Source organism: Protopterus annectens, chromosome 8.part1 (assembly GCF_019279795.1).
Source record: "Protopterus annectens isolate FY-2018-M chromosome 8.part1, PAN1.0, whole genome shotgun sequence".
NCBI lineage: Eukaryota > Metazoa > Chordata > Ceratodontiformes > Protopteridae > Protopterus > Protopterus annectens.
This window is the reverse complement of record NC_056742.1, coordinates 311,471,485-311,484,681: the sequence shown is the minus strand read 5'-3', so window position 1 is coordinate 311,484,681 and position 13,197 is coordinate 311,471,485. Positions and strand designations below refer to the sequence as shown.

The following is a 13,197-nucleotide window of genomic DNA, read 5'->3' as shown; positions in this document are numbered from 1 at the left end:
TCTACATTGCCCACCTGATCATGAAGGGATTCACATCCAGATCAGGAGAGGTCATTGTACCCCTGTACTCTTCACTTATCAGACCACTGATTGAGTACAACGCCCCATTCGGAATGTACCTTACCCGACACCTGCAGCAGTTGGAAAGACCCCAAAAGTTCCTCACCAAAAGGATAAAGGCTCAAACATATGTCATACGATGCCCGACTGAAGAAACTCCAGCTCTATTCAGTCGCATACAGTCTGCTCAGAGGTGATCTGTGCCTGACATACAAGGCCATGTCCAACCTGGAATTAATGGACATGCTCCACCTCAAAAAATCCAAATCCACCAGAGCCACAAGAGCAAGAGACTTAAACCTCAACACAGATATAAATAGGACGTGCTGGAGGGACAGATTCATCACCCAGAGACTCCCTACACTATGGAACAGAATCCCAGTCCATGTGAGGCAGAGCCCTTCACTGACTCTGTTCAAGAGAAATCTTGAGTGGATGGGAGATCGTAGGTTTACCCCGGGAATCATCTCTGTATCACTGCTGGACAGAGGCACAGCAAACTAATGGGTATAGTATTCTCATCCTAAGGGGTGGTGAAAGCCACACACACACTGGCTAGGCTTTTAAATGCCCTAGGGCAGATAGCCTAGTATGAACCTATGAACCTATGAAGATGATGAAAGATCTCTCTCTCTCCCTCCATCAGGCTGTTCACCTCTCCACTTTTTCTCAGTCCCCAAAACAAGGTGGAAAGGGTCTTACATTCTTTAGACATTCACAGGTAGGTCAGATTTTACCTGGACAAAACTTAATCCTTCTGAAAGACTGGTTTATGCTCTTTAAACTTGGTCAGTCAAGTCTCCAAACAGGTTACTGCATTCTGGATTTCTAAGACCATCTCTTTCTGTTACTGCAGAACAGTAAGACCCTGATTTAATGCCCAAAAGCACATTCTACTGGAGCAGTTGCTTCCTCAGGGCCTTCCCACAAAGGAATAGTCGCCAATTTTATTTTAAAGGTGGTTATTTGATTCTCTGTACACATTTTTACTAAACACTACAAACTTGATGCCTTCTCTAGATCCAAGGCAGCCTTTGATAGGACAGTCTGCTCCAGGCTAATGGACAACTCTTTTACGTGCCAACTACCCTTACCTCCTCCAGCTCTGGTAATCATCCATTTATGAGGAATACTACAGCATTGATTTCATTCCTGAGATAGTACTGTTGTGTAAGAAGCTATTATGACATTAGATGTTGTCCTGTTCATTGTTGCAGTATTCCATACCACCCTCCATCCTTGATTTTCTAGCTTACCTCCATCTTCTTTTCTCTTCCGTCTCTAGCTTTTGCTCTTTTACACGGATATGGGAGAGTTTTCTTACCAGTTGATGCTACACCTCTCCTAGCTGACCAGTCTCATCTCTCATTAGTCTTCAGTCCACTGACTTGCAGATGGTCTGAGGATCCATGCTCGTATGTCTGTTTCCTCATATGTCTCCTCAGCCCTCTTCCTAGACATATCCAAGGCATTTGATATGGTAAACCACCAGCTGTTCTTAGATGCACTAAAGTCACTCTCCATAGATAACCTAACAATTAGCTGGTTTCTTATCCAAGTGACAGACAAGCTGTACTATGGAAGGATAACCTATCGTCCCTTTTACCAGTCACCCTTGGAGTCCCACAGGGATCTATATTTGGTCCCCTCTTATTCTCCATATTCATTAATGACCTGCACAAAATCACCTCAGATACAACTCGTATTCAGTATGCAGATGACTCCACCCTAATCTGCTCTGCCACCTTCCCCACAGACTTAAAATCTTTATCCCAAATCACTTTCAACAAAGTAGTGAACTGGCTCACTGATCGCCGTCTACTATTAAACCCAAATAAAACCAAACTATTACTCTTCTCCCTCACTCGCAAGGTCTCCTCACCACCTCTCGCCATAACATCTAACAATGGCACCATAATTTCCCCAGAACCTAGTACTAAACTACTGGGAGTAATCATCGACAGCAACCTTACGTTTGATGCTCACATAGATAAAACTATTAAAACAGTTAGTAAAAAACTACGCTCTTTATACAGGATTAAACAATTCCTAACCCCGTCTGCTAGAACTGTTATTGCCCGTACACATCTGTTCTCAACCCTTCTTTATGCCACACCCATCTTCGTAAAACTAAGCAAATCAAACCTCAATAAATTTACTAGCTGCTACAATAATATTGCCAGGTTTGCCACAGGATCAGCTTAGAGCCCATCACTGTCATAACCTTCAATCATTAGACTGGCTGGAATTACCCTGCTCACTGCAATATAACCGACTAATAGTTGTTCACAAAATTCTATACCAACCAGACAGCACACCCATACTGAAAAATATTATCACCCCCCTACAGTAACCTAAAGGCCCTTGGCTCTTCCAGCAAAATGCTAGTACAGACTGTTAAAACCAACAATTCAGCTGATGAATCACTATTCTCCAACTCTGCCGGTAAAAACTGGAACCTACTTTCTGCTGAACTCACCACTGATACCTCCTTGTCCCAATTCAAAATATCCCTTAAGAAATACCTAAAAAGGCATTGGCTTTGTTCCTGTACAAACCTTGACTAACCCTCACTCTAACATAATCTATAAATGAGAACCTCATTACAAGAATAAAACTCTAATCCTCTGTTTAGAATTTTGTATATCTCTCACTTACTGGAAATATCTAAAGTTAAGATGATACCATGTATGTTAACCAACCACCTTAATGTATGTGTTTCCCTTTTTTCAGATGAAATCTCTATTTCTCAGCTATTAACTTCCAGCATTTCCTGTGTGTATGTGAGAAAAGCATGTACCTGTGTGGTGGTGGTGTTTCTTTTCGGCTTTTACCAGTTAGGGGTCGCCACAGCGGAACTCCAGTCCGCTAATGATTGGCAGTAGATTTTTATGGTGCCGAGTTGCCAGCCCGACACCCAACCTTCAGCGGAGGCACACCCATTCACGCATGTCTTTCGGAGGCCACTCTACCACGGGGAGGACATGCAGACTCCACACAGAAGGCACTCCAGCCGAGAATCGAACAAGAGAACCTCTTGCTGTGAGGCAACACCGCTACCACTGTACCACTGCAGCTAGTCTATATCGTTAAACAAATTTCAATTTTGTGATAATTCACTGTAATAATCTCACTGTATTTACAATTATGTACATTTGGAGCTTTTCTCCCCAGGCCTCCACTGAAAATGGACCTGTATCCAGTCAGACTTTCCCAGTTAACAAATGTAAATTAAAAATAAAATAAATACCCATTCCATACATAGATTGTTAGACTAATGGCTTAGCCAGTATAACTTGATTTTACCCAATATGTGCCCTAGGGTAAAGAGGATGGCATGGATTTTTGCCTGTACATTGAGTATCTTAGATTGCCCCTGTCCATAAGGGACATGGTTAGTACCCCAGGTGGGCATATGCAGTCCACCATCCATTTATCCAAATTGCTGTGGAAGGGCTCTGCTTAATGTAAATAGGAAGCCTGTTCCAAAGAAGGGGCAGTCTCTGAGATACGTAGCTGTCTTTTCAGCATGTTATGTTTGAGTTGCTGATTAAGTTTAGATCCGTAGATCAGATGACCCCTCATGATGTTTGACTTGCCGATGTCTAGCAGCTCTGTTAAGTCTGCATTTCTGAGTGCTTTGTAGGTCAGGCATGGGTCACCCCTATACAAGCTGAGGTCATGTGTCAGATGTATGATCTATAGAAGGCAAAGCTTTGGTACCCCTGCCTGACAGCATTGACAACCCAGTTGTAAGGACTACAGCAGTGCTCAGTAGGACATCTACTGTTATGGTAAGTTCTTACACAACTGTACTTTTCTAAATGTGCTTTCCATTTATAATGCCGCATGGCAAGGCTTGCCAAAAAAAAAAAACTGAACAGCATCAAGAAATGACACAGAACACTTGCTGATATTGCTTTTTTTCTTTCAGACAGAAGATATTCGTTTGGAACCTGATCTATATGATGCTTGTAAAACTGACATTGGGAAATTCTGTCAGGGTGTACCATTTGGAAATGCACAGGTAAGCTACCACTCCAAATTAGGACTGTGACTTTGTGGCAGTGCATCAAACTCATGTTTACTGATTAGTGAGTTGAATGTTTGAGTTCTTAGTTATGTTTTATACTTGCAGTATTTGCCACACATCTTGGATATTGCACAACGTGATCTGTTATTTTTAAATGACTTTTTTGTTAGGAGTAAGATCTACTCTGAAGATGCATACCTTTGTATGCTCTATGGTGACATCTGTACCTTTTTCCTCTTGAAGTGGCATGTGTTAATCTGCATGAGAGTGTCAATGATAATAATTAGAAGTGCTTCCGAGGCTATTTTTTTAACCTGTTAAAGGGTGTTACACAGTAGAATCTTGGCTGGGTTGATATTTATCATCTTTGGTTACAGTTGCCTTCTGCAGATGGTAATTATGAGGTTTTTGTTTTGTGATATTCTCATCTCTGTACGTTTTTCTTATCTGTTAAACTTCCCATATTCTAAGTATTTCAGCCTCCGGGCCATGAACGTGGTGGGTAAACATAAGAACTGGGCATTCAGGGGACACTGTGTTAAGTGACTGCATGTCATCAGGGTCACTCACTTAAAAAAAATGAAAAATGCTGTTTTTAAAACGTGATTTTGTATGTAAATCGTCTTAAAGGGTCATTTATAGACCATTTTAATATCCTGATCAGGGAGAAATCATTCCGAAAAGCAAGATAATAGGAAGAAAACAGTTTGATCCCTGCACAGACTATAAGAAGACTACAAATCCAACTGCTGAAATTCAGAAACCAGTATGACAAAGTTTAAAGAGCAGGGATTAGTTAAGGCAATGCTGGAATTTTTTTGTTTTTATTTTTTCATTTTTACATTTGATGATCTGGTGAGTATATTAGTTCAAAGATTCTTTACAGGTATGATGCATAAAAAGGACATTGGAAATTTACAATATTTTAGGTTGATACTACGAAATTTTGCTATGTCTTACATGATCATTAACATTTTTTAATATATATATATATATATATATATATATATATATATATATAATGTGGTAGAATATGTACATATCAGCAGTAATGTAATGCATTTACTGGTAAGATTAGTTTGTACAAGACATTTTATTAAGTAATTGCCTAGGAGTTTAAACAGTCTGATAAACGTGATAACTTCACCATGAAAACACAGAAATTTAGTGTGTTTTAATGGAGCACTCCACCTCTGTTCCTGAGCACGAACAGGAAAATGAAGTATTGAAGCATCGAGTGGCAAACCAGGATGCAAAGGTGTACCTCTTTGTAGAAAAACTAGATGGTTATTCAAGACCAATCACAGAGGAAAAGATGTATGGATGGTCTTCGTGTTTCACTTTTGCAGTCATCTCACTTGGGTTATCTGCCTGCAGGTAACCCTCAGTCGGCCTGAATACCAGTCTTAGGATTTCTGCATCGAATGCTGTTGCTTCTTCCATGACGTCAGGTCATCCGGGGTATAAAACAGGCAGCCGACACCATTACATCAGTCTTTCTTGCCGAGGAGGATCCTGAAGCAGTTCACAAGTGCCAGTCCGCTACCTGAAATTTTCGTTTTCGAGTTTGTAATCCTGAAGTCTTCTAAAGCTAAGTACCGTGTTGGGGATCCTTTTTTCTTGCTCTAACCGATGTCAGACAAAGTTTACAGTTGTCTTGCCTGTGGAAAGCCAATACCTCACAGAGATTTTCATTCTTACTGCGTCACCTGTTTAGGCCCAGACCATGATGTCCCTCACTGTCAGTTTTGTGCCTAGTTTAACACCTGAACCATCCGTCGTCAGGCTATCTTTGTCACTAAATTCTTTCACTGTCGTTCTGTGTATTCCAAAATGGCTTCAGTAAGGCATTCGACTGCTGATCTTATGAAAAAATGGAAAGATAGAGACAGACCGCATAGATCCAAAACTGCCGACTATGCTTCCATTAAGCTAGTTGCCAGTCCGCCAGTACTCAGTGAGGTGCCTTTGGCAGCCCCTGATGCCCGCCTCTACATATTCGCAGGCCTCTGCTGAAACCCATTCAGAGGTCCGGTATACTGCAAGATGCTACTTAGACTATGGAACCTGCGGATGTGTCTACCTTGGAGGGTCCAGAGCCGTTGTGCAGGCACTGTCTTCTGAGGTTGTATTCTGACCTACCGATGTTCGAATTAAACCGACGACTTTGTTTTTAGCTAAAACTACAGAGTTTCTGAGGCCCAGAGTATGCACTACGCCTAGAAAACCGATGACCAAAATGCATACTCAAGCTCCCATGCCACAAAAAGAAATGCTTAGAATGGCTGAAGACCTTATTAAATGAATTGGGGGAAGCCAGCTTTCCCCTGCTAAGAGACAAAGAATTGAGTTTCATTCTGTTTCTACAGACCAGGAGTCTGATGACTCTGACCCTTCTGATTATTAGTACATACCCTTATCAACCTATGAGAATTCAGATGCAGTGGAATCCATTCCCTCTGCGTCCACTCCAGAGGATGTTTCTTTTGGTGAAACCTTGCATACTTTGAGAGCATTTCCGCTGGGAATGCCAAGACTACCCTCAGTCCAAAAGGAGACTGAGAATTTTTAGAGTTGCCTCAGCACAGGCCTCTAGCTATACCCCCTGTCCTGGATGTTGTAGATGTTTTTATGGAATCCAGTGTTACTCCAGATACTTTACCCCCAGCCACTAGGAAACCTGACAGGTACTACAGAGTACCTGATTCCCACAAATTTCTCTTCAAGAATCCTACTGTGGATCCAGAGACCATTTCCCAGGGACCTAAAGGTATTAAGGCTACTTCAGCCACAAATCCTACCCCTTCAGATAGGGATTACAGATCTTTAGACAGATTGGGTAAGAAGGTATATACTTCTGCAACTTTTGCCATCAGAACATTGGATTGCCAGTTTCACATGTTGAAGTACCGGCAGCATATTATGGAACTAATTAAACAAAAAATGGTTTTACTTCCAGACTGTGCAGAAAATAAAGACTTGCAGCTAATGCATTCTGCAAACCAAGATGTCCTTCAAGGATGCATCTGCAGTCATAACATATGTGTTGTCCTGCCTCAGGCAGCCCTTTGGTCGGCCGGATTCCAAAGTCTGGGTCTGGCCTCGGCTGATGTCGCACTTTCCCCGACGTCAGAGCGTCTGGGGTATAAAAGCATCAGCTGACGTCATTTTCCTCAGTCTTTCTTGCCGCGCGGTGCCCGAAGCAGAAGCTGTTCGCAAGTGCCGGTCGGTCATATCCAGTGAATTCAGGGCGCCTTAGAGGCAGAGGTCAATCAAAGGGCTCCTACAGAGGCCGTCAGTGGCAGCCTGCCAACCAGAGAAGTAGTGCAACAGCAACAACAACAACCACTACACCAGGACAGGCTCAATGACTTAACTCTGATTCCGCCTACCAGGGAACAACTGGAGGCACCCTTGGGCGGAAAGCTGGCTTTATTCTCAAAAAACTGGCATTATATTACAAAGGATACATGGACACTGCAGATAATAGACAAAGGATACAGGTTCCACTTCCACACTTTGCCAAAAAGAAGCAGAATGCCAAACCTTCCACCAAATCAGAGGGCAGAGGCTTTGACAGATCAACAATTTACTTCAGATGAAAGCCATAGAAAAGGTACCATGTTCAGAACAAGGCCAAGGATTTTACTCCAGACTATTCCTTGTACCAAGAAAAGAAAATCAATGGAGGCCTATTCTTGACCTGTCCGCACTGAACACTTATCTCATTGTGCCAAAATTCAAAATGCTGACCTTACAGCAACTTCTTCCCATGTTGGGCAAGGAGTCTTGGCTGGTGACTCTAGATCTCAAGGAGGCATACCTGCACGTCCCTATTCAACCAAGTTGCAGAAGACACCTCAGATTTCTTGCAGGATCAGAGCATTATCAATTCTCAGCATTGCCCTTTGGCTTATCTACTGCGCCCAGAGTATTCACGAAATGCCTGGCATCAGTAATTGCACATTGCAGACTACAGGGAATTCAAATTTACCCATACCTGGACGACTGCCTAATACAAGCGGACAACAAGGGAAATTTGATAAACTACTTGGCCTATGCCATACACCTGCTACAGACCTTGGGGTACACAGTCAACATCCAAAAGTCAAGACTAGTACCATCCCAAAGGATAACCTTTTTGGGTGCAGATCTGGACACAACCACCCAAATGGCCTTTCTCACAGAAGAAAAACAAAAACAACTTCCAGATTACTTCATGATGCTGGCAAGGCAAACTCAGCTTACTGCAAGGAAAATCCTGCAGGCCCTGGGTTACATGGCATCCTGCATAATTCTGATACCGCATGCCAGGCTGCATATGAGGAAATTACAATGGTACCTAAGGAGTGTATGGTCTCAACACAGTCACAGTTTAGAAACCATGATACCAATCATTCCATGCCTTCAAAAGGAATTCCTGTGGTGGGCTCAGGCCTGCCAGTCCAACAGAGGGTTGCCTTTCAACAAACCAAAAACAAGGCAGACCATCACCACGGACGCCTCAGACCGAGGATGGGGAGCACACATGGAGGGCAAATGTATCCAAGGCTTATGGCCTCAAGGACAGCTAAGCATGCACATAAACCAAAAGGAAATGCTGGCAGTGAAGCATGCAATCGAGGCATTCAAACCCTTCCTCCAACCAGGACACCTGTTAATAAGGACAGACAACACCACGGTCATGTGGTACATAAACAAGCAGGGAGGCACACACTCTTACCCACTATGCCGGATGGCTATGAATCTGTGGGAACTATGCCTGAATCTCAGTATTCAACTACAGTCCCAATTCGTGCCAGGGAAAGAAAATACACTGGCAGACAGCTTAAGCAGAACTACCATGGATGCACACGAATGGATGCTGCACCCGGATGTCTTCCAACTCATAGCAAAGACATGGGGAATGCCGGAGATAGATCTGTTCGCCTCCCCACTCAACCATCAACTGAAGACATTCTGCTCAAGGACATACCACCCACAAGCTTGGAGGGTGGACTCTCTCTCTTTCAGCTGGAAAGCCCTAACAGTATATGCCTTCCCACCTCTCCCATTGATGTACAAGGTTGTACTGAAGATCAGGGAGGAACAGCCAAGAGTGATACTAATAGCTCCAGACTGGCCAAAGCAACACTGGTATCCATTATTGAGAAGCATGTCTCAGGCAAAATCATGGCGTCTCCCCCTATGGCCTCTTCTGACGCAGAACAATTTCAAGACCCTGCATCCCAACTTGAAAACATTGCAGCTAACTGCCTGGAAAATTCCTTAAATCCAAATCCACCTGTTTTATCTCAGAGGGTGAAGGACATTATCTTGGAGGCTCGCAGGCCTTCCACAAGGAAGACATACTCAGCTAAATGGAAGAGATTTCTCATTTGGAGCACATCAAAAGGCTCAGATGTCACAGTGGCAAACATAACACATATCCTAGAATACTTAGCAGAATTGTTCCACAATGGCCTGTCCTATTCTTCCATTAAGATTCATGCTTCAGCAATTTCAGCAGAATACAATGTGGATCCACCTATCTTCTCGCACCTCTCCTCAGACAATTTCTGAGAGGGATCAAAAATATTAAACCTCCAAGAAGACCCCCTCTACCTGCTTGGGATCTCAACTTTGTGCTGGAGAAACTGACACTTCTTCCTTTTGAACCAGCAGCATCAGCAGATCTACAGTTTCTGTCTTGGAAGACTGCATTCCTTCTGGCAATCACTTCAGCAAGAAGAGTATCTGAGTTACAAGCATTAATGGCAGTGCAGCCATTTCTTATTTTCCACCAGGACAGAGTTTCACTAAGAACCAATCCTACTTTTATGCCAAAGGTGGTATCTAGGGTATCCTTGAACCAAGCTATTCACCTGCCTACGTTCTTTCCTAATCCTCAGAATAGAGAGGAAAAACTTTTGCACACCCTGGATATACACAGACAACTACGCTACTACTTGGACAGAACAAAAACTAGCAGAAAAACTGACCAACTTTTTGAAGCATATGCTACTGGGGTGCAAGGAAGAGCAATTTCCAAACAGACCATTTCAAAATGGATAGGAAATTGCATTCAATTTTGCTACTCCTTTCATGGAAAGACAGTTCCTGAAAACATCAGGCCTCATTCCACAAGGGCCACGGCCACCACTACAGCCTTCCTACGAGGAGTGGCTACCAAGGACATTTTAGAAGCTGCTACTTGGAGCTCCGTGCATACATTTGCCAAGCATTACAATCTACCTTTATACTCCAGATCCAGAGCAGGTTTTGATACTGCAGTCCTGCAGGGGATCTTAACTACACCATCCTTTTCTTAGTACCTCCTCCCCCAGATTGGCTATGGTATTCTACCCATATGTTATAACTGCAGATGCATCCTTGAAGGACATAGTACAGTTTTGTACCTACCATAAATGTAGATGTCCGATAGGTATGCATCTGCAGTCAGGATTACCCTCCCTCCTACCCCTTTGTGGTATTCCTAGGGTACTTACCCCTCTTTTAGCTAGCTGGGGGAATCTATTATGGTGTATTTGTTTGTTTATACATGTATATAATTTTGCAAATGTTTGGAACTTTTCAGCATTTATCCAAATTTAGCCTTCCTAGAGGGCACCTGGCATCTGGGGCAAGAAAAACTGAGGAAAATGGCGTCGGCTGATGCTTTTATACCCCAGACGCTCTGACGTCGGGGAAAGTGCGACATCAGCAGAGGCCAGACCCAGACTTTGGAATCCGGCCGACCGAAGGGCTGCCTGAGGCAGGACAACCCATATGTTATGACTGCAGATGCATACCTATCGGACATCTACATTTATGGTAGGTACAAAACTGTACTTTAGTAAGCATACTTTGCAGTGTGGCTTTGATGCCCTAGAAGCATCCTGCATGGCTGCAGTGACTGGGTCTTTACTATGAAGGCATGCTTGGCTGAAGGAACAAACCTTGCCAGATCCAAATTACTAGATTCTCCTTTAAATAAGGACTGTTTATTTGGCACCAAAGCAGAAGATGTTCTTAAAAAGATGGAAGAAAAAGCTAAATCTTTGCAAACTGTTAATTCTTACAATTGCAACCACCTATATTAAGTAGGCATTGGCCTTCTAAAAACTGGTCCTTTCCAGCCCCTTCCAGGCCTTCTCAGACCAAACCCAGGGGAAACAGGGCCACCCAGACTACAGTTTTCAGGGTATGCAGAGTACTAAACAATGGAGTGCCCCCACCTCAAAAACAGGGAGTGGTAAGCTGCTCTCTTATAGAAAAAGTTCACAATGACTTTTCAATTATCCTTCCCAGCCCTGCCCATTTACTTGTGCCCCTAGGAGGAAAACTTGCCCTTCATGCAAAAAAACTGGATGTCCATTAGTCAGGACAGATGGGTCCTAAACATTGTATCCCAGGGGTACAGATTCTACTTCAATGCACTACCAATCCCCAAGTGGGTTTCCAGACCTTTCTCCAAACTAGTGGGCAGAGGCTCAAAAGCAAGTACTTTCCCTGCTCAATATCATAACTATTCAATCTGTTCCAGTAGAACAAAGGGGGCAGGATTTCTACTCAAGATTTATCCTGGTGCCCAGAAAAGAGGGCTCTTGGCACCCAATCCTGGATCTATCAACTCTCAGCACCTTTCTATTGATCCCAAAATTTAAGATGCGTACCCTGCAACAGCTTCTCCCTATGCTAGCCAAGGATGCCTGGTTAGTCACTCTAGACTTAAAAGAAGCTTATCTGCACATCCCCATGAGGGAGTCATGCAGGAAATATCTACGCTTCAGGGCAGGCTCTATGCGCTATCAGTTCTCTGCACTTCCCTTTGGGTTATCTATTGCCCCCAGAGTATTCACAAAGCGCCTGGCCCAAGTCATTGCATACTGCAGGCAGAGAAATCTCCAAATTTACCCATACTTGGACGACTGCCTGATTCAGGCGGACAGTCAGGAATTGCTACTTCAGCACCTGACATTTGTAAAGAGACTCCTAACTTCTCTAGGGTATACTATCAACGACAAGAAATCTCATCTGGTATCCAGCGAATAAATTGTATTCCTGGGAACAAGCTTGAACACAACTTCCCAGATGGCATTCCTCACTCCAGAAAAGCAGGTTTATTTGACATATTACTTCAATCTACTGACCACACAAACCCAGCTATCTGCAAGGAAAATACTGCAAGCCCTAGGGTTCATGGCCTGATGCATTCTACCAATTACATATGCAAGACTGCATATGAGGAAACTTCAGTGGTACTTAGTCTTTGGTGTCAACATTCTCAGGACCTGGAAACAGTGATTCCGATCATTCCTTGCCTAAGGACAAGAGTTCCTTTGGTGGGCAGAGGCCTGCAACCAGAACAAGGGACTCCCTTTCACTCAACCCCCTGCCGCCCAAACCCTGACAACAGAAAAATTTAAACTGTCAGTTTCACATGCTTAAATACCAACAGTACCTCATGTCATTGTTAAAACAGAAAATGGTTTCAAATACAGAAGGTCCTGACAGTAAGGAAATGCAGGATTTATTGCATGCAGTTGAACAAGTGGGAAAGCATACTCTGCAATGTGGTTTTGATTCTTTAGAGGCTTCTTGTAGAGCCGCAGTTACAGGCTCTGTTATTCGTAGGCATGCTTGGTTGAAAGAACAAAGTTTACCTGACCATGTTAAAGTGAAATTATTGGATGCTCCATTACAGCATGATACGTTGTTTGGTGTTAAGGCAGAAGAGGTGTTAAAGAAAATGGAGGATAAAGCAAAGTCAATGCAGACAGTGAAAGATTTCTTACAGGTTCAACCACCTAGATTTAGCAGAAACTGGCCTTCAGAAAATTGGTCCTTTCCAGTGTCAGACAGGCCACAAAGAGTCAGATACAGATGCCCAAGAGGCAGATCTCAGCCCCAAGGCTCCTACTGACCTAAAAATGGGGTGCTTCAGCCCCCAAGGGAGGGGAAGCCATATCACAACCTTATAGGAAACTGTCTCAATGACTTCCCTCTGCAAATGCCAAGCACTTACCTTTTGACAAGCCCTAGGGGGGAAGCTAGCACTTTTCTCAAAAAATTGGCGCATTATCACCCAGGACCCCAATGGGTTCTGAATATTGTTTCTCAGA

At 43.3% G+C, this 13,197-nt stretch overlaps 1 protein-coding gene across 1 annotated transcript in view; it reads left to right on the top strand.

Moving 5' to 3' along the window:
* GLG1 (golgi glycoprotein 1) overlaps window positions 1-13,197 on the top strand; it is a 3,171,999-nt gene that overhangs the window by 2,230,437 nt on the left and 928,365 nt on the right. The window contains exon 18 of the mRNA XM_044081599.1: window positions 3,995-4,087. Within this exon, the coding sequence (XP_043937534.1) occupies window positions 3,995-4,087 (93 nt within the window). The remainder of the gene's footprint in view (window positions 1-3,994; window positions 4,088-13,197) is intronic.